General features: G+C 23.6%; 2 protein-coding genes across 3 annotated transcripts in view; one reads left to right on the top strand and one right to left on the bottom strand.

Moving 5' to 3' along the window:
* LOC122509091 (protein wings apart-like) overlaps positions 1-17945 on the top strand; it is a 23473-nt gene extending 5528 nt beyond the window's left edge. For both annotated transcript variants that reach the window (XM_043622858.1, XM_043622857.1), the window contains 10 exons: positions 4127-5742; positions 9354-9602; positions 11318-11566; positions 13908-14129; positions 14285-14507; positions 14595-14807; positions 15058-15237; positions 15319-15407; positions 15504-15605; positions 16954-17945. In XM_043622858.1, coding sequence (XP_043478793.1) covers positions 4127-5742; positions 9354-9602; positions 11318-11566; positions 13908-14129; positions 14285-14507; positions 14595-14807; positions 15058-15237; positions 15319-15407; positions 15504-15605; positions 16954-17103 — 3293 coding nt within the window. In that variant the 3' untranslated portion in view covers positions 17104-17945. The remainder of the gene's footprint in view (positions 1-4126; positions 5743-9353; positions 9603-11317; positions 11567-13907; positions 14130-14284; positions 14508-14594; positions 14808-15057; positions 15238-15318; positions 15408-15503; positions 15606-16953) is intronic.
* LOC122509093 (BRISC and BRCA1-A complex member 2-like) lies at positions 17936-22130 on the bottom strand. The gene is made up of 4 exons (XM_043622861.1): positions 21880-22130; positions 21176-21471; positions 19390-19773; positions 17936-18670 (listed from the first exon to the last, which is right to left on the bottom strand). Exons 1-4 carry the CDS (start codon positions 21968-21970, stop codon positions 18296-18298), a joined length of 1146 nt encoding a protein of 381 aa, XP_043478796.1. The 5' UTR covers positions 21971-22130; the 3' UTR covers positions 17936-18295.

Below are 22130 nucleotides of genomic sequence, written 5' to 3'. Positions count from 1 at the left end.
TTTTAGAAAAACAAAAATTCTAATACAAAACCTTCAATTTTTTCCATTTCTGGCAATAGTTTCTTTTAAAATAACTTAATTCTTGAAGAACTGTCATAAAATTATAACTTAGACATTATTTAATGAATAATTTTACTCAAGTATTTCAAAATTAATTGAATTTTAAAGTAATTTCTTTTTAAAAATAAAGAAATTAACGAGGAATTTTAGTTAAAAACACTAAAAAAATTTTGAATTTTGGAGAAGTTTCAAATGATTGCTAAAATTAAATTATTTTCAATTAAGTAATAAAATTCTGCGCAGAAATTCAATTATATTAAAAAATTTAAAGAAATTTTCGTCAAAATTTCAATTCTTTTTATAAATAATAAAATTCTTTTTCGAAATTCAATTATTTTTAAAAATTTTAATAAAATTCTTGGCAAAATTTCAATTATTTGCAAAATTTTTCCTAAATTCAATGATATTCAATATCTACTATTTTAATAAAATTTTCTAAAAGAATTTAATTATTTAAAAAAAATTTTATTAAAATTCTACGCAAACGTTTAATTATTTTCATAAATAATAAAATAATTTCACAAGAATTCTATTATTTACAAACTTTTTATAAATTTCTTCGCAATAATTCCATTATTTTCATAAATAATCAAAATAATCGCAGAATTTTAATTATTTTTAGTACAATTTTAATCAAATACCTCGAAAAATGTAATTATTTTTAAAAAATTTATTTAAATTCGTCGAAAGAATTTAATTATTTAAAAATTTGTTGATAAAATTTTTTATGAGAATTCAATATTGAGAAACATTTAATCATTCAATATAAATTATTTATTTTTGTATTTAAATAATTGAATTCTCGTAGAATTTTTTAATATAAATAAATTGATTTGAAAGTGAATTTCAGTTTAAATTGTACATAATAATTGAATATTAAAAGTATTATAGCGTGAATTTTTAGAAGTAATTGAATTTTTAAAAAGTTTCTAATTGAAATCTTTGAAAATCTGAATTTTTCATATTTCATAATTGAAGAATTTCCGAATAATCGATGAAATTTCGTAAAATTGAATTATTTATAAACAAATACATTTGTAAATTCTCAGAATGTTTTTAAAAATTATTGTAAATAATTAATTTAAAGAAGAATTTTAGTTAAAAATTCTAGAAAATAATAAGTGAATTGAAATGATATGGAAATAATTTTGAAAAAGTTACAGTAAATATATTTCTTATAGAAGAAAATAATTATCTTATCACTCCGTCATCTTTAATTATTATAAATTGTTGAATTTCAAAAAGATTTGAATTTGAATGTTTTGAAAATCTTAATCTCTATGAAAAACAATAATGATTAAATATTTTTTTAAAAAGATAGTTATTGATGGTTTCGAATAGTTTTACTATCTAATCATTTTTAGAGTGAATCGCAGTATATTCTGTAGGGAAAAAGTCAAAATTTTGTCTGGAAATCAGGGAAAACAAAATTAAATTTTTGCTGCAACTCTGATTTAAATCGAAACATTTTTAAAAAATTTTATACAAGCTATATGATAAAAAATTTGAATTATATATGCAAGTTGTATAAACAAATAAATTTTTGTCCCCTTTTTGAGGAAAAATATTCCCCTTTTCACCTTTTTTGAGGAAAAAAGGTACTGTGATGCCTGTTATTGATTATTACTACTACTTATTATTATTATTATTATTATTATTATTATTATTATTAATTGTTATTAATATTAATTAATTATTATTATTATTATTAATTATTAATATTTATTAATTTATTTATTATTATTTTTATTATTATTTATATTTATATTTATTATTTATTTATTTATTATTGAGTTCTGAACGTTCCAATGTACGAAATTCATTTTTTTCAACTTAAATTTTTATTTTATTACAATAATTATAAAGTTTCTAAATGTAAAATTAAAATTTTTAATTTTTATTGCAATCAGTAATTTATGTAAATATTTTTAATAACATTTCGTTCATTTGAACGTTTTAAATTTGTGGATCACTGTTAATAATTATTTCTATTTTTTTATAATTATTTCTATTTATTATTATTATTATTATTATTATTATTATTATTATTATTTTAGTATAAGAAACACGAAATGAGAGTAAATTTATGAAAGATAATTAGTTTTTAATTAACAGATAAGAATTGGTTTAAAATCTTTTTATTTTTTTGTATTTAAATAATTTTCATTAATCGTATTTTAAATTTTAAATTGAGAATTTTTTGCTTTCGGTATATTTTTTTGTCACAGTAAACATTTTTTTTTGGTTAGTGTAAATTCTTCAGCTCAAATATTATTACAAAATAATTTATTGATTTTTAATTAAACTTTTCTCATGTATTAAGTTTTTTTCTTCTTTATATTTAAATATAATTATCTATTTATTGCAACGTAGTAAAATATTTAAATTAATTTATGTTTTATCTAATTTAAAATTTTTCATACATATGTTTATAATAGTTTTTTTCTTTTTGTTTATAGGTAAAGTTTTTAGCAGGGATCACAGATTTTACCTCTTTTTAATTTTCTCACTAATTCATCTTTTTTGTAAATAATTGAATTCTTACGAAGAATTTTATTATATTTGAGAATAATTGAATTGTTTCGAAAAAATTTTATTAAAATAAGAAAAAAATACAATTTTTGTTAGAAATTTAATTAAAATTATATTAAAAACAATTAAATTCTTGTACAGACTTCTATTAAAATTATTAAATATTAAATATAATAATTGAATTTCTTGGAAGAATTTTATTGACATTTTTTAAATCAATAGAATTCTTTCGAGAAATTTAATTAAAATATTATAATTAAAATAATTGCTTTTCTGTAAAGAATTTTATTAACATTTTTTAAAATAATTTCATGTTTGGAATAATTTTATTAAAATACCTTAAAAAACAGGTAAATAAATAGAATTCTTTCAAGGGATTAAATTATAATTGTATTAAAAATAATTGAATTCCTCCGAAGAATTTTGTTATTTATGAAAATAATTGAATTTTGTGAAGAATTTTATTATAATTTCTGAAAATAATTGAATTTCTGTGAAGAATTTTACTACAATTTTTGAAAAAAATGAATTTTTTTTTTTTTTTTTTTTTTTTTTTTTTTTTTTTTTTTTTTCGTGAAATTTAATTGTAATTGTATTGAAAATAATTAAATTTCTATGAAGAATTAAATTTTTTTTGAAAATAATTGAATTCTTGCGAAGAATTTTATTAAAATTTTTAAAATAAATTTAATTCCTGCGAAGAATTTTATTATTTCGAAATATAAGTGAATTCCTGTAAAGAATTTCATTAAAATCTTGAAAAATATTGAATTTCTGGGAAGAATTTTATTGTATGTTTTTAAAATAATTGAATTCTTTCTAGAAATTTTCATATAATTGCAATTCTGCGTAGTTTTATTAAAAATTTTGAAAATAATTAAATATTCTTTGAACAACTTAATTTAAAATTTTGAAAATAATTGAATTCTTTGAACAATTTAATTTAAAATTTTGAAAATAATTGAATTTTCGCTAAGAATTTTATTAAAATTTTTTTTTAAAAATTGAATTTCTGCAGTGAATTTTATTTCTTTAGGATAATTGAATTCTGGACAAGAATGTTAATAAAGTTACCAAGTTGAAGTCCACAACGTTGATCAACGAAAAAAAATTGTTCACTAAGTGAATTAATTAAAAATTACGCCGCAATATTGACAAAAAAATATTTAGAAAAAAAGATTGATATTTATGTTTTGATAATAATTATTTTACAATTAAATATTAAATTAAAAATAATACTTGATTGCATTAAAAAAAATTTTTTCGTTGATCAACGTTGTGGACTTCAACTTCGTAATAAAGTTTTAGAGATAATTGAATTGTTTCGAAGAATTTTGTTAAAACGTTGGAAGGAAGATAAAAAATAATAATAGATTGTATGTACAATAATTATAATTAGTTTGTCACCTATTTTTAGAAATAATTTACCCTTTTCTATTAAGGAAAAAGATACTGTGATCCCTGTATTAGAGAAAAGAGAACATTGGTGAATTTTATTTTCAAGATAATAAAATATTGTGATGAAATTTTTCAGGACGGCGAGACGATATTCATCCAACTTACGGGAACAAGAGAGCAAAGCTTGATTATGGTAATCAGAATGCTCGCGTGAATTCGGGCAAGGATCCATTTTCCTTTGAAACGGAGAAAACTGAGGCGCCAGCAGTGGTGAAACCAAAAAAATTTTTCAAAAGCCGAAATGCCGCGCCAACAGCAGTTGAAGAATCACGTCCCGAACCGATAACCTATCGACAAGTACCTGAAACACATTATGGACGAGGTCGTCCATCAAAGCAAACTCATCAGTCTGCCGCCAAGCAGATTCTGTCAAAATCGTCGTCCGTTGCTCAATCGAAGAAACTCCATGAAACTCTATCGAATGTCCATCAAGTACCTAAGGATGAGGGCAAACCTCCGATAGTTTTGCGAATATGCAAAGGAACGGCGCGTCTAATTTGCGGTGACGCCGACTCGGAAGCTGAGACCTATAGAATTTCCTCATCGCCCCACGAGAGTCCAACGAAAGTCGAAGTGGAGCAAAAATCACCGCCAACAGCGGCATCAGTGAAAACTCCCACTGACACGAGGACAACACGTTCGACAACGGCTCAACCTGTCGTCACGACTGTCTCTATTCCCCTTGACGATTCCGACACACGGAGAACGACGCGCAGTCGGGCAAAAAATCTCCGCGACATTATATCGCCGACGACTGTCGCTCCACCGCCACCTCCACTACCACAACCACAACCTACCACCAATTCTCATGGCTCTGGACTGTCACTGACACTGCGGAAATCGGTGACCGATTCAAACAACACGGTAATTGCGCATTACGATATTGTTAAGACTGACACGAATTTCACCGGGAAAACGCAAGTCGAGCCACTAATTGGCCGCGATCAACCGCTACCGACCACCACCCAGGAACTCATTGACATTCTCTCGAGTGATCCCGATTCAGGACAGAGGAACAATCCTCCACCGCAACCAATGGAGACAAACTACGAGGAGCAGGAGGAGATTTTCGAGGAGATTCTACAGTATTCAGAGGAGCCTGCGACGAAGCAAGTTGACAATGAGGAGGAAGAGGAGGAGGAGGAGGACGAGCCGGAGAACGAGCCCGATAAAGAAATTGGAGAAAAGGAATTGACACCATTAAGGGATGATGTGCCAACGGCTAAGACAATGGTCGATCAGGATTGGTTCTCGGGCAGTGAGGACAGCGAAAGTGCAACGGGCAATGTTGAGAATGAAATTCCCGTTCCGCGCGATGAACAGATTAGAGTTGAACCATCATCGCCGCCGAGGAACGATGTCTCGATCAGTAAACCGACAACGAAGAAAGGCAGTATTTTCAAAAGTAGGTCGGCTGGCACGACAAATGGTAATAAGAGGCGAGCTCTGTATAAACACAAATGGTCGGACAATGACAAGGAGTCGCCGGCAACTGATACTGGAAGTACTGGCAATGAAATTCCCAATGCCGCGTCGAGTTCACACGTGGATGCGGGGGCTGTCGATGCTTTCGAGGAATTTGGATCTGATGAGCTCACGAGAGTCGTTACCTATCCGGAACCTGGAGAGGACCTCGCCGATGATGATCTATTGGCCGTCACGAGCATTCGGTGTGACAAGAAAGTCAAGGGTGTAAGTACTTTTTCAAATTTACGAGAAACAGTAAACTAATTAAGAAAAGCTTCTTTCAGATTTGCTTTCTTGTTGGGGGTGATTAATAATTACCAATTTTTATTTTTATGTAACTAGTTACTAGTTATAGTAAGGTCAGGGAAAAATCAGCGATTTTTATTAAAACTACTGAAAAAAATTTAATTTTTAGAATTTATAAGAAAATACTGAATTTTCATGTCTTTTACTTCCTCATAGAGGAAGTATTGTAATACCAAAATTTTTCGATTTCGATTTTTTGACATATCTTTATGTTATTTGACCTCAGGAGTTCAAAAATCACATTTTTAAAAAATGTCATTCCGCATGTGTGCGTGTGTGTGTAAACATTACATTTTCAAAAATATTTCAAAATTATAAAGAGCTTTAGGGATAAAATTTTCCAAGAGAATTCAATTATTTAAAAAAAATTTATTAAAACTTTCACAGGAATTCAATTATTTACAAATTTCTTGTCAATAATTCAATTATTTTCATAAATAATATAACTCATCGTAGATATTCAATAATTTTTAATACAATTTTAATCGAATTCCTCGAAAAATAGAATTATTCTTAAATTTTTTATTAAAATTCGTCGAATGTATTCAATTATAAGAAAGATTCAATTATTCAATAAATTTATTTTTATATTTAAATAATTGAATTCTCGTTGAATTTTCTAATAAAAATTGATATAAAAATGACTTTCAGTTAAAATTTTAGATAATAATTGAGTATTAAAAGAATTTTAGCATGAATTTTTAGAAATAATTGAATTTTGAAAAGGCTTCTAATTAAAATCTTTGAAAATTTGAATTTTTCATACTTTTGACTAACAATTCTATAGAATTAATTTTTTTAAAAAAGTTTCATTGAATTTTTTTTTTTTTTGAAATTATTTGATGTTTTTATTTTCTAATATCCTATTTAAAGAATTTCCGAGTAATCGAAATTTTGTAAAATTGAATTATAAACAAACGGATATAAAAATTCTCCAAGAACTTTTTCAAAAATTATTAAAAATTATTATTCGAAGCAATGCAATTATTTTCAAAAAATTTAATAAAATTCTTCTCAAAAATTAATTATTTTAATATGAGTTTATAAAATTTTTCAAAAGAATTCAATTATTTAATGAAAGTTTAATAAAATTTTTCAAAAGAATTTATTGATTTTCTAAAGTTTTGTTAAAATTCTTTAGAAAAATTAAATTATTATTAATACAATTGTAATGATATTTATTGAAATAATTTAATTATTTTAAAAAAGTTTAATCAAATTGACCATAAGAATTCAAATGATTTTTATAAATAATTTAATTTTTTGCTGGAATTCAATTATTTTCAAAACAATTTCAATTAAATTCCTTGTAAGATTGCTATTATTTACAAAAATTGGTATAAAATTATTTGAAACATTTCAATGCGTTTCATAATTAATCAAATTTATCAAAAGAATTCAATTATTTACAAAAATTTTAATAAAATTCTTCGAAAGAGTTTAATTATTTTCAGAAAATGTAATAAAATTCTTCGCTGAAAATCAATTATTTTAATAAAATTTTATTATATTTTTTTCCTAAATTAGATTTGTATTAAAAATAATTTAATTATTTTACCGAATTTTATTAAATTTACAAATTAAATTATGATTTTTGACTAAAAAGAATTTTATCAATCTTAAAATTCAAAACAATTAAAGAGAAAATTATCAGGAGAATCAAGAAACTAAAATATTTTTGATTTTTATTTCAGTGAGTAATTTTTTAAATTGTTTTGTATTTGAAAAAATATTTCCTTTATTCGAAACGTTCAGAATTTTTTGAACATTGATAGCGAACGATTCTATTAAAAACAATAATAAATATAAAACTAAAATTATTAGAATATATTATTTTCAGATATTTTTACAAAATGCAATATTTATATTTGCAACACAAACTATTAAATTTGTTTTCATTTTCGATAAAATTTTACGCATTTTACTTTATAGGAAAATAATCTCAATAATTTTCGACAGTTTAGTAGAGAAATTTTCTAAAAGATAGAAAATCATTTGTAAATTTATTTATTTGAATATTTAACAATTATTTAAATTATTTACATTGATTTTTAAATTCAATATTATATTTATATGTAAAATATTTGTTGAAATTTAACTGTTTCAAATGTCGTGTCACTGTAATTTGTCTTTTATGTTTTATCTGAATAATTCAAATCTCATTTATTATTTTAATCTAAAAATTCTCTTTCGTATTCTCATTAAGATTGAGATAAGAATATGTATAAATAAAGATAACAATAATAACAATATTAATAATTTAATTAATAATAATAATAGTTTTGAAATTGTAATCATTGTTATTGTTATTACTAATATTAAAAAATATATTGTCGTTCATTGTCAGTATTTCCATACAATATTAAAATGACATTTTTATTAATTACCTGCATGTGATGTCATTTTACATATGGTATTATTTAAAAAGCAATTAGTCAATTTTTACTGTCATTCAATATAAATGATGTAGCACACAAATAATTTAAAATTTTTAAATTTATTTATTTACATTTTTTACAAATATTTTATTTGTCGTTGTGGTCTTCTTCTATTGTCGTTTACCTTTTTTTAAATTAATTTCTATACTAAATTGTACTTCTTTTTATTAATTACTGTGCTGATTTGTATTTCTTTTTATTAATTACTATGCTAATTTTTACTTCTTTTCAATTATTACTAGACTAATTTCTTCTTTCAATTAATTATTTCGATCACTCTGTTGATTATTCTCTCGATTATTCTTAATTGAAATTTATTTTGAATGTATAAAAATTTTAATAAACATTTTTTTTACTGTCCGTGACGTTGATTTTAATATTGTATATAGTAGTTAAAAGGTCAGTAACCGCTTACAATTCCTTTATTGATTTCAGTTTCTAATTTTAACTCGAATCTGAAACTGATCTTGCTAAATTATCATAATACCAACGACAATTAATTACTTCATTGCCATTTCTTAAATTATTTTTTTCAATTTCCGTAATAAATAATTATAATACGAGTTAATAAAATTGTGTAGGTATAATTTTCTTTTTGAAAAATTTATCTATATAATGAATTATAATAATAAATTTCTGTTTCAATAACTTTGTTTCGAACCCCGACGTGCTTTCAAAATAATCGTTATATAAAAATGGAAATTATTGAAAGTATTGATATTATAACGTGATTATTAATTTATTATAAGGTCGCTATTGATTTTCTTGTTAATGAATTCTATACTATATTTTGCTTTATATTTACTTTACTATTTGTTTTATTAATTTCATTATTTTATTAAATTTTATTCATTTATTGTAAATTTACTATAAATTCCCTTTACTTATTTCTTTATTGTAAATTAATTGATTAAAAAATTTTACTAGAAAAATAATAATAATATTTATTATTATAAATTTAAATTATTATAAATTTAGTACAGAAATTAATTGAAAAAAAGGTGACATAATAATAATATTTTCGCTAATTGAATTAATTAGCGATTATTGATTGGTTTTGTGAATTAATGCCTTTGAAAATTTTCGTTACAGTTTTACACGGTGGTGAAGAATGTGAAAAAAGCTCATCAGATTCAAGAAAGTGGCGAGTTCCAAGAGTTCAACGATGATGTCGAATATATTTTGGATACTTTAAGAGAAAACAATCCAAATGCCACTCGCTGTCTCTCGGCCATACGATTAGCAAGTAAATGCATGGCTCCAGCTTTTCGAATGCACGTTCGAGCCCATGGTACCGTTGCCAAATTTTTCAAAGCTCTTCACGATGCAACGAAAGACCAGGTAAATTCGGAAAAAATTTAATTTAGTAAAACTTTTCTCTATACGTATTTTATTCTGTTCCTGCAATTTCCCTGAATAAAGTATATTTAACTATATATGAGGAAAATATTTTAAATATACCATAAAATTATTTTTATGGTAATTTCTTGTGAGGAATAAAATTCAATTCATTCAATGGTTATAAAATAAAATAGGCCAGAAAACATTTTGACCCTTTTAGAATTTTTAGTTTTCTCAAAAAGTTTATAGTAATCGTGAGAAATATTATTATTATTATTATTATTTTTCAACTCTGGAAGAAAAAATACTTGAGATTTTGTTATAAAATTTTATGAAAAAAAAGAAATCATGCAAAGTTTTTTTTAACTTTATTTCTAAAAGCAAACTGGAAGTTTTGTTAATACCGATAAAACATCGTGACAAATAAATATAAATGCTGCAATTTTATTCCTTTTTTTTAAAAAAAAAGAAATAACTGAGAATTTTGTACAAAAATTGTGATTATGAAATAGAATGTTTCTTCTTTTTCTAAAAGAAATTGATGAATAATTTATTTTTTAGAAATTGTTTTAATTTTTTTTTTAAATTTCTATTATCAAAGTTTTGATGAATTGTTTTATAAGATCTAATTTTTCATTACAATTACTAATAGACACGATTATTGTAAAAAGTGGAAAGAAATTTTTTCCGAAATTCAAGTATTATAAAAATTTTTAATTTAAATTATTAAAAAAACTACATTATTTTCAAAAAATTTACAGAAATTATTTAAAAAATTGAAAATTTATGAAAACTCTAATAAAATTGTTCAAAGGATTTTAATTTACTACCAATGATTTTAATAAAATTGAGTAATTATAATTATTAATTACAATAATTATTATTGAAATCGATTATTTTTTAAATAATGAAAGAAATACTTTGAAAGAATTCAATTATTCTCAATATGTTAATACAGTTCCTTGAAATGTAATTAATTGGATTCCTTGAATTCAATTATTTTAAGAAATTGTAATAAAATTCTGTGAAGAATTTATTTATTTTCTAAAAATCTTAATAACATTCAATAACCAAAATAATGTTTAATTACAATTATTAACAAACACGATTATTTTAATGGCTTAAAAGAAATTCAAATATATGTACTTTCAAAATTTTCAATTAAAATTATTAGAAAAACTATTATTTAAAAAAATTTAATTATTTTCTAATTTTTTCATTAAATTCTTCTTAAGAATTCAATAATTCTCAATACTTACATTAATTTTTAAATTCAAAAAATTGAGAAAAGTTATTAAAAAAGTTAAGAAACAGAAAAACAAATAACAATAAATTTCAAACTGCGAATAGATTATTTTATTGGAATACTAATTATTAATAATATAGAAGATAGATTGATATAAAAATAATTTTATTGAATATTTAAAATATTTTCTTGATTTTAGTTGAGAATATCGGTGAAACTTTCTTTTAAAAAAACAAAAATTTGGTTTTATTTCACATTGCATTTTAACTTGCAACATTTTTTTGTTTGAAAATCGTTGGTATTTTTTTAAAACGTCATCAGATGATTTTTTTTTAGTTTCTCTCTAAGTTTCTCTAAAAGAGTAGACGCGACTACTGAAGGGATTAAAATTTTTAACGAATTGAGTGAATTTTTATTTCTTAATGTATTTATTGCATTTATTGTATTTTTTATTGTATTTATTTTTCAGAGTCTTGGATTATGTACAGCAACAGTTATGTTTGTTTTAAGTCAAGATCGTCTGGCAATGGATCTTGATCGTGATTGTTTAGAGCTGATGCTTAGTTTATTAGAATCCGACGCAAGTCACAAAGATGCTCTCGATGATTGTGGCCTGAGTCGGGCTGAATTGTTAAAAAATAAAGAGAAAGTCCGACAACTCTGCGCCGACATTCAAGCTCAAGGACACGCGAAACACCTGAATCTTGATAACATCACCGTAAGTTTTTTATTTTTCTTTTCATTTTTGCCTCCTGTTGAAAATGACATCAATAGCGTGACACCGTTTTCTATTATTATTTTATTCAAAAAAAAAAAAAAAAAAAATTTCTCATTGTTTCAAGGCTTGTATTATTAATTAAAGCAGAGGCGTGTTATTATTAGAAATACTATGTAACAATCATTCAATTAGAGCTAATTTTCATTTTTTAAAATCGTTATTTAATTTTGAAATTTGTTTAATTTGTTAAAACAGGGTTGCCACAGGTCAGGGAATTCAGGGAAAAGTCAGGGATTTTTACTAAAAGTAATACAAAAATCTTCAATTTTTTCAATTTCTGACAATAATTTATTTTTAAGTAACTTAATTTTACAAAAACTACCATAAAATTATTACTTATAAATTATTTTATGAACAATTTTTACAATTTCCATAAATACTAGATTGATAGAAGAATTTTAGTTAAAAATACTAAAAAAAATTGGATTTTGGAAAAGTTACAAATGATTACAGAAATTCAATTATTTTCAAAAGTTACAAAAATTCTTCGCAGAAATCCAATTATGTTCAAAAATTTAAAAAAAATTCTCGTCAAAATTTCAATTATCTTTATAAATAATAAAATTCTTAATCAAAATTCAATTATTTTTAAAAATTTTAATAAAATTCTTGTCAAATTCCACAGGAATTCAATTATTCAATATTTAATAAATTTCTTTGAAATAATTCAATTATTTTCATAAGTAATAAAATTTTCACAGGAATTCAATTATTTAAAATACAAAATTTCATAAAATTTTTCGAAAAATATCAATTATATATAAAAAGATTTTTATAAAATTTTTTCAAGAATTTAATTATTTTTATAAATAATAAAATTCTTCACTGAAATTCAATTACTTTTCAAAACTTGAATAAAATTCGTTGTAAGAATACAGTTATTCTTATAAATTTGAATAAAATTCGTTGGAAGAATTAAATTATTTTCAAATGTAATAAAATTGTTCGCAGAAATTCAATTATGTTCAAAAATTAAAAAATAAATATTGTCAAAATTTCAATTATCTTTATAAATAATAAAATTCTTCATCGAAATTCAATTATATTTAAAAATTTTAATAAAATTCTTGTCAAAATTTCGTAGGAATTCAATTATTCAATTTTTAATAAATTAATTCAAAATAATTCCATTATTTTCATAAGTAATACAATTTTCACAGGAATTCAATTATTTAAAATACAAAATTTCATAAAATTTTTCGAAAAATATCAATTATTTAAAAAGATTTTTATAAAATTCGTCGCAAGAATTTAATTACTTAAAAAAATTTAACATAGTTATTTTCAAGAATTCAATTATTTTTATAAATAATAAAATTCTTCACCGAAATTCAATTATTTTTATAAACTTGAATAAAATTCGTTGTAAGAATTCAATTATTTATATAAATAATAAAATTCTTCACAGAAATACAGTTATTCTTATAAATTTGAATAAAATTCGTTGGAAGAATTTAATTATTTTCAAATGTAATAAAATTCTTCGCAAAAATCCAATTATGTTAAAAAATTTAAAGCCAAATTCTTGTTAAAATTCCAAGTATCTTTATAAATAATAAAATTCTTCTCTGAAATTCAATTATTTTATGAAAATTTTAATAAAATTCTTAGGAAAATTTTAATTATTTTGATAAATAATAAAACTCATCGCAGGATTTTAATAATTTTTTGTACAATATTTTAATCAAATTACTCGATAAATGTAATTATTCTTAAAAATTTTATTAAAATTTATCAAATCAAATTATTGCAACGAATTGTATTACATTTTTTTAAAATAATTTAATTTTTTGTGAAATTGTACTGCTTGTAAAAATAATTGAATCGCCTTCTTCATGTTTTGTAATAATATTCTTATAAGTTGTTGAATTTCAAAAAGGTTTGAATTTGAATGTTTTGAAGAATTTTAATTCCTACAGAAAAATAATAATGATTAAATATTTATTTAAAAAAGAAGTTATTGAAGTTTTTGAATAATTTTACAATTAAAGAAATTTGTAAATAAATGTAATAGAACATTTTTTTTTAAATATCTAATAATTTTTAGAGTGAATCAGAATATTCTTTAGGGTCAGGGAAAAAGTGAAAATCAGTCAGGAAAAAGTCTGGAAATCAAGGAAAAGTCAGGGAAAAATAAAATTAAATATTTGTGGCAACCCTGTAAAAAATAAGTTTTACGTTTGGAAAAATGTTACATTTAATTGATGGAAAAATGTTTTCAATTGATGAATGTATTCTTTTTTTTTTCTTTTAATTTTATTGTATTTATTTTTTTTAATAGGTTGGACAATTAGCAATGGAGACGCTATTGAGTTTAACGTCAAGACGAGCAGGCGAGTGGTTCAAGGAGGAATTAAGGGAATTGGGTGGATTGGAGCATATCGTAAAGACAATCAGGGATTGCCATCGACATATAAACGTCAGTGAGATTGCACGTGGATGGTGTGATCCTATACTCGACAAATTACGAAAAGTCGATCGATGTTTGCGCGTTTTAGAAAATGTGAGTATCTCTCATTCATTTTCCTCTTAGAAGAATTTCTTTTTATTTTATTCCATGTATTCAAAATTTAAAAAAATTTACATTTCTTATAAAAAATGAGGTTTTGTTTGTTTTTAATTTTTTTCTTTCTATAATTCTGATTTCTTTTTCTTTAGGTAACGCATATGAATGAAGAGAATCAAGTGTACTTGTTAAAATATGATAATGGTGTCTTGGTGAGCACTCTTGCTAGTCTTTATCAACTGTGCGCGAAGGAAATTCCTATGTATCCAATCATAGATCCGAGTGATAAAAGTTCTACTGGTGCTGTAGTTAGGGAATGTCTCTTTGCTATTATCAAAGTTCTGATCAATTTGACACATCGATTTAATAGACAATGTGAGTTTTTGATTATTTCATTTATTCATAATTTATGATTTAGAATAAATGTTTTAATTTTGATTTCTCTTCTTTTTTATTTTGTAGCATTTGGCAGTAAAACAGTTGGTTCACAAACTGGTGTGTTAGACTGCAGTCTCTATCTTTTGTTACGTGTACCGGATTCAATTCCAGAGGAAAAGAGATTCGACATGATGATGTTAGCGTTAATTCTCTTGATTAATTTGGTGGAGCAATGTGACGACAACAAGAAAATGCTTATCGAAGCCAAGGCTCCGGCGGCTGATCACATCTTTGACGGTAAATTTCGAGTTTAATGTTCTTTTTCATTGAATATTAAATATTCATTTAATATTCTTCATTAACATTATGAGCTTAATAAGTAATATTTAATTCCTGATTCAATAGTAAGTGTTTCTCATTTTAGGAAATGAAAATGAAATCTTTTTAATATAGCAAAAACAAAGAAAAATAAAATTGTCTCTACCTTTTGTAGAGGAGCGTCACATATTGTAGATAAAAATTGAAATTAATTTCTATTTCGTTTCAGATAACGAAAGTGGAGTAGAAGCACTCATTGATCTTTTCTACAAACAAGAAGAACTCGCACGCGCTGAGGAGCAGAAAACTGATGCTATTTTAGATGGAAAGAAAGATGCAGAACAAACGGAAACTGTGTCGACTACAACAAAATCGCAGGAGGAATTTATTGAAGAAACAGTTACAAAATGTTCGTAGTTTTCTATATAATTACTATATCTATAATATTTGAGATAATATTTGAGATTTGTTTATCTTTTTCTGTTTATAGTGTTACAGAAAGCAGGTAGACATATGGAGCACACTTTGATAGGTGCATATGTTGTACTTTTATTAGGATACTTAGTTATGGATAATAAGGTAAATTGAATATAATTTCATTAATAGTAAACAAAAATTTGTTCAATCCATGTAAACATTTTTCATTTCTTGACGATTTTATGAATTTTATTTCAGGATTATGAAACTCTGGTTAGAAGTTTACTACCGGATAACACATTTAGCACTATGATTGCTGTTCTTCAAAAGTTCTTTAATTTCATGAATTTGACGGCATCGGTAAGTTTCTTCTTGAGTTGTTAATAATTATTAATAATAATGGAAACCTTAAGATTTTATGAATTTTTCTTTTATAAATGTTTTCAATTTCAAAATTAATAACATTTTAATTTAAAGTTTTGAAGATTTTTCAAGAAAAACTAATTAAAGAGAAAATTGTTTTGAATTAAAAATTATAATTAGATTTGTAAATATTCTAAAACATAAAAATAGATATTTATAAATTATTACAAAAAAAATTTTATTAACATTTTTTTATGTAATTTCTTGAGATGAATTTAATTATTTATAAAAATTAAATTATTGCGAAGAATTTGATTACTTTTGACAATTTTAGAATTCTCGGGAACAATTTTATTATTTCTGAAATTCCAGGAGGAAAGAATTTGAAATTACTTCTGAAATATATTTAAATTGTTTTTTGTGAATTTGATATTTTAATCTCATTAAAATTGTATTCTTATAAAAATTTTCTTGGAAGAATTTTATTAAAATTTTTTAAATTAATTGAATCCTTTCATTTATTTAAAACAATTTAAATTAAATTCATCACAGAAATGCAATTATTTTAAATACAATTTTTATAAAATTTCTTGAAAGAAGTCAATTTATTTAAAAATTTTCAATATAATTCATCCCAGAAATTCAATTATTTTCAAAAATTTTAATAAAATTCTTCGCAAGAATTCAATTACATATTTACAAACAGTCTAAATTCTTTCGATGGATTTAATTTAAATTGTATTGAAAATAATTGAATTGCTCTAAAGATATTTATAATTTTTGAAAAAAATTGAATTCTTTGACGAGTTTAAAATTTTGAAAATAATTCAATTTTTGCGAGGAATTTTATTAAATTTCTTGAAAATAATTTAATATTTTGAAGCATTTTATTAAAAATTCTAAAGAAATTAAATTCTTTCGAGGCATTTAATTAAAATTGTATTGAAAATGATTGAATTCTTTCGAAGTATTTTAATATAGTTTTTTTTAAATATTAGAATTGTTTCAAGTAAGTTTATTAAAATTGTATCGAAAATAATTGTAGTTGTGTGAAAAATTTTATTCAATTTGTTGAAAAAAATCAAATTCTTTCGAAGAATTTTATTAAAATTTTTGAAAAATATTTAATTCTTTCTAGGGATTTAATTAAAATTCTATTCCGGCGAAGAATTTTATTGAAATTTAAAATTCGTTTACTTCTAAGATCCATTTGCTTCTTTAGGGCGCTTCAAAAATAAAAATTATCATCTGTTAAAAAACATCCCTCATTTATAAATTTTTAAAATTTATTAATTATATAAATTGTAACAAATAAAAAGGAGAATAAAACATTTTTCAATTTCAGAACGAGGTGAGCAGTTGTGGAATCGCCGCCACCGAGAAAGTAATTAAGTTCCTAAAGATGTCGGACGCGAGGACCGAGGAGGAGAAGAACGAATTGCCCCTACCGGCATTGGAAGAATCGAATGTGATGCTTGACATGAGCTTATCTTGATCAAGGTGTCACGACGAGTACGTTTGAGAACGAATCGTTGTTTTGAATTCACGCGAAGACAGCCAAAGCAATATGTGTGTCCAAATGTGGTAATTCTTTTATTTTTCTTTTTTTTTTGAATTTTTTCTCCTTTTATTTTATTAATTTGAAGGACCTCTTTTACTTTGATTCGCAAAGAATTTTTTTATATATATATATATTTATTAATGGAATAATTTATTGCTGTTTGATATTTGACAAGAAAAAAAATCGATAGGTCGAGTTTTATTATTATTTTTTAATTAATCTTATCAATCAGCAGCAGGACTTAAATATTACGGATAAGTCGTTACTTAAGTATGAAAAAGAAAACAAACAAAAAAAAATGAAAATATTTAGGGCGATGTATGTGAAAAAAACAGGACCAGCTCTTGTAAGTACGAAAGGCAGAGCACTTATTGAAAAGATCTTTTATTAGTGTTAAACAGATATATAAATATATATCTCGCGGTGTCAATCAACTCTTATTATCCGTTTTTTTTACATTTATGGATAATTTTTTTAAAATAGTTTTTTCTTGCCACAACGATAAATTATTTTTTTTTTTTTTTGAAAATTCTTATTTCTTTTTTAATAAGCATAGGCACGGAATAATTTAGTTGTTCTTTATTCATCTACCCATGTGTATAACTCTGCTCTTAGAGAAGTATTTGTTGATTGACTATGCAAGGGGTCAAGTGTGGGCCATTGAATATCCAATTATAGTGTTATGCTGCGTAAGTTTATTTTAATATTAAACTAAAGTTAATACTATAAGCCTTGTAAATGTAAATTTATAAATTATAATTGTATCTTACATTTGAGTCAATTGACTTTATTTCTCTCCTTTTTCATGGTTAACAAACATTTTTTCTTTTTTGTCAAGGCGCGTGCTTTCTTTTACACTAAAAATGTGTTCAATTCAGTTTACAATAAATGCGTCGAGAAGAAGAAAGTCGAAGGGGATAAATACAAGAAAACTAAAATTTGAAGAAAGTATTTTAGAAAAGAAACAAATTTGGAAAATAAATTTAAAAAATAAGTTTTTTAGAAATAAATTTTAGAAATAAATTTCAGTAACTTTCATTAACATTGAAATGAAAATAAAATGAACGTAAAGTAAGATGAACGGGAAAAATTTGAGGTAGAATGAAAATAATTTAATGGGGGGGAATTAAAAGCGATTTTTTTGCGTGCACATCTGTTGAAATGGTTCGACTTCTTTTTCCTCAATATGCTTTAATATCGTTTGAACCATTGATATTGATTCCGCTTGATAGTTGTGTGGATATTTACTAATCGTGTGCGTAATCATTTTTCCGGATCGATCCATATGATACGCACTTTCCATTACTACTTCTGGTTTTTCTCTCGGGAATCTTGATGGAATACGAAAATGTATGAAAAAATGAAAATCTTTTTTCTCTACGAGAAATGTCGCTTGATTAAATTCCAGTGCATCGTACTCGATAATGCTTCCGCGTAAAATAATTAGCAACGACGATATGAAATCCCGTTTCCTCTTGCAATTGGAAATTAACGCTTCCACCTGAAATTTCAAATAAAATTATAAAGCGGTTTATTTTAATTATCAATTTTCTTTCAATTCTGTCTAATTATATAAATATTAATTTCAATTTTGGAATTATTTCAGATTCAAAATTTTTAAAAATTAAATTATTAACTACTTTATCAATTAATTGTAATAACTTATTATTTTCAAAAACTTTAATAAAATTCTCCTCAGGAATTCAATTATTTTCGAAAATTTTAATTAAATTCTTAACAAGATTTCAATTATTTTCTTAATTTATAACATTTTTCGTAGAAATTTCATTATTTTGAATAATTTCAATAAAATTCTTCGTAGAAAATCAATTACTTTGAAAAATTTTGATAAAATTATTTATGACAATTGAATTCTTTTCATAATTAATCAAATTCTTCTCAGAAATTAAATTATTTTGTAAAATTTTGGTAAAATTCTTGATAAGAATACACTTATTTTGAATACAATTTTACTTAAATTCTTACAAAGATTTCAACTATTTTCATAATTAATTACATTTTACGAAAGAATTAAGATATTTAAAAAAATGTTAATTATAAAATTCTTCGTTATATTTAGATAAATTTCCTTATAAGAATTCAAAAACAACTAACTTCAGACTTGAAAAAGATTACCGGAATATATCGATTATTAATATAGAAGATAGAAGATTACATAAATAGTACACATTTATAAATTACAGTGAAAATAATACTTACTTTTCCTTTCAAGAAATTTTCAATAAGAGGAACATATTCAATTAATAAACCGTCTTGACTTGGATAGGGAGGAATTGATAGAGTTTCCTGACTGCCAAGAATGTTCTCAATAGTTTTCGTCAATTGCAGTGCGGGAACAACATTTGAATAATCCGATCCCGAGAACGTAACCAAAAGTAATACAGCATCACTTTGAAGATGATGTTTATGTTTTTGAGGAATTCTCGAGAAATCAATTGTGAGCCGTATGAAAAATTTCACTTCTGACGATTTCAGTCCATTATTCATAATTATCACTTCTACATTCTCCTCCTTAACAATTTTTATTAATTCTTCATATTCAAATGACAGCCTCCTTTGACAGCGATTTTTTATCAATTCAATCTGTTTAATCAAATTAAATACATATTTTATTAATTTATTAAAAATTATTATTCGTTTAATAGTATTTTATAAAAATTTTCCTAATATTATAACTTTGGAACTTTTATCACTTTTAATTTAAAATAATTTAATTCTTGGGAATTATTTTATAAAAATTATTGAATTCCTCGGAAAAATTTTATTCAAATTTTTTAAAAGAATTCAATTCTTTTGAGAAATTCCATCAAAAATTTTTTCAAAATTAATAGAATTCCAGTGAAGAATTTTATTATTTATGAAAATAATTAAATTCTTCAGAAGGATTTAATTTATTTCTTAATTCGTTATAAAATTTTTCAAAAGAGTTTAATTATTTTCTAAAATTTAATAAATCCATCGAAACAATATTCAATTATTTTTTATAATAAAATTCTTTATAGGAATTGAACTATTTTCAAAACAATTTTAATTGAAAATTTTCCTAAAATTTTAATAAATTCTTCGAAACAATTCAACTATTTTTAATCCAATTTAAATAAAATTACACGAAAGAATTTAATTATTTTAAAAATTTCCATAAAATTCAATTTCAACAGGAATTTAAAATTGTCTAAAAATAATTCAATTATTCTCAAAATATTAAAATAAATTCTACCTATTAAAAAATTTAACTAATTTCAGAATAATTTAAATTTCGAAAATTTTTGCTAAAATTTAAGTTCTTTAGAATTTCTATAAAAATTCATTAAAAATTGAAATTTTATAAAATTTGAAATTAAAATCTTCTCAAGTTCATCTATTTATGAAAATTATAAACGAAACTATTTTAAAATTCAATTAATTTTGAAATGTATAAATACAATTGTTCATTAAATAATTTCTAAGTTATAATTTTATGATAGTTCTTCAAGAATTAAGTTATTTAAAAAGAAATTATTGTCAGAAATGGAAAAAATTGAAGGTTTTGTATTAGAATTTTTGTTTTTTTTAGAAAAAACTATTAATAATATTTTAATTATTTGAATATTAATTAATTATTTTTCTAGAGGTCTGCATTCTGTTGAATGAACCACCTTATTATTTATGAAATTTTTTACATTATATTATTTAAATCATTAACGTAAAAAAACACATTTATATTATGTTGCGGTGTTAATAATCTGAATCAAAAATAAAACGTACTGAATTCTATAACATTGAGTCTAAATTTTATGATTACACTTTGAAAAAGATTTCAAAAAAAGAAAAACTTGTTTATTTTTTATTAGAAAAAGGTGAAAAAGAGGACAAATCAGCAAAAAAGGGGAAAAAGGTGATAAATCAACAAAAAAGGTGAAAAAGGGGATAAAATTGAAATAAGGGGACCAACTGTGATGCCTGATTTGTTGTTTAATAAATATAAAATACGATTTTGTTTGAATACCTGCTTTTTTTTGTAGTACGTCAAGAGTTCCTTTAAAACGAGGAGCAATGAATTACTGTCGCAGTAATTCCAAGTGTTTAAACTAGGAACATTTTCTATTAAACTATTTGCATCGGGATTCAAAAGAAAATCATCGTTGAAGATGAAATCCGGACCCAACTCTGGAAATTCCGAATCAAAAAGTATAGTCCATTTTAAATTTATATCTGCATAAGGCACGACCAAATCGATGCAGTCATAATTAAATCCATCTTTGGATTTTAATTCATGCACTATTATTGGACGTCTGCAAGCACCTGAAGTCAAAATGCAATGTTAACATTTTCAGCAATTCCATTGAGTTCAACGACATGAACCGGTAAGTATCCATACATAATAAATTTCATATTTTATTCTCTTATTCTGATGGAGGAATATAACAGTTCTACTATCAATCGTAAATGAAAAGCATGAAAGAACAGAAATTTTGGTGAAATATTTACATACTACTCTAAGGTAATTAACTTTTAAACATAAAAACACAGTTCTCTCTATTATTTTCAATATTGATTTTCCGACCTTTGAAAACTGTGTCAATGTAGTCTATATATACAATATACACTAGAGGTGCAATGAATTAACGCAAGTAAACTGTATAAAGAAACTCAAACAGTTTAAGTAACAAAACTTTTATTTCAACAGTAAATTAAAAAAATAAGACTTACCAAATCTTTGGGTTTCTAAAACTCGTGTTAAGAGTGGTTGCACGTAAGTGTCGTGAAGAATAGTATTATTTTGATTGCCTTGATTAAGCATTTTCTATTTTTAAAGTACACAAATACTTAAGTGGCTACATTTACCAATTTTTGGATAAAAAATGAATTTTCAACGGCGTATAAATACAAACAATAGTAAATATTGTAAACAACTTTTCGTTATAACCTATTTTTTAAAGGAAAAAAAATAATTCAAAGCG

This window comes from Leptopilina heterotoma, unplaced genomic scaffold (genome assembly GCF_015476425.1).
Source record: "Leptopilina heterotoma isolate Lh14 unplaced genomic scaffold, ASM1547642v1 Lhet_6, whole genome shotgun sequence".
NCBI classification, from domain to species: domain Eukaryota; kingdom Metazoa; phylum Arthropoda; class Insecta; order Hymenoptera; family Figitidae; genus Leptopilina; species Leptopilina heterotoma.
This window is presented reverse-complemented; position numbering and strand designations above follow the sequence as displayed.

What these genes read in the sequence shown, in the direction of transcription:
- LOC122509093 (XM_043622861.1), bottom strand. Translation starts at nt 21,970, where the DNA reads ATGCTTAATCAAGGCAATCAAAATAATACTATTCTTCACGACACTTAC. An exon ending in TTTAGAAACCCAAAGATTTG is followed by an intron (nt 21,472 to 21,879) that starts GTAAGTCTTATT and finishes TTTTGACTTCAG; the next exon opens with GTGCTTGCAGACGTCCAATA. An exon ending in CGTACTACAAAAAAAAGCAG is followed by an intron (nt 19,774 to 21,175) that starts GTATTCAAACAA and finishes TTGATTAAACAG; the next exon opens with ATTGAATTGATAAAAAATCG.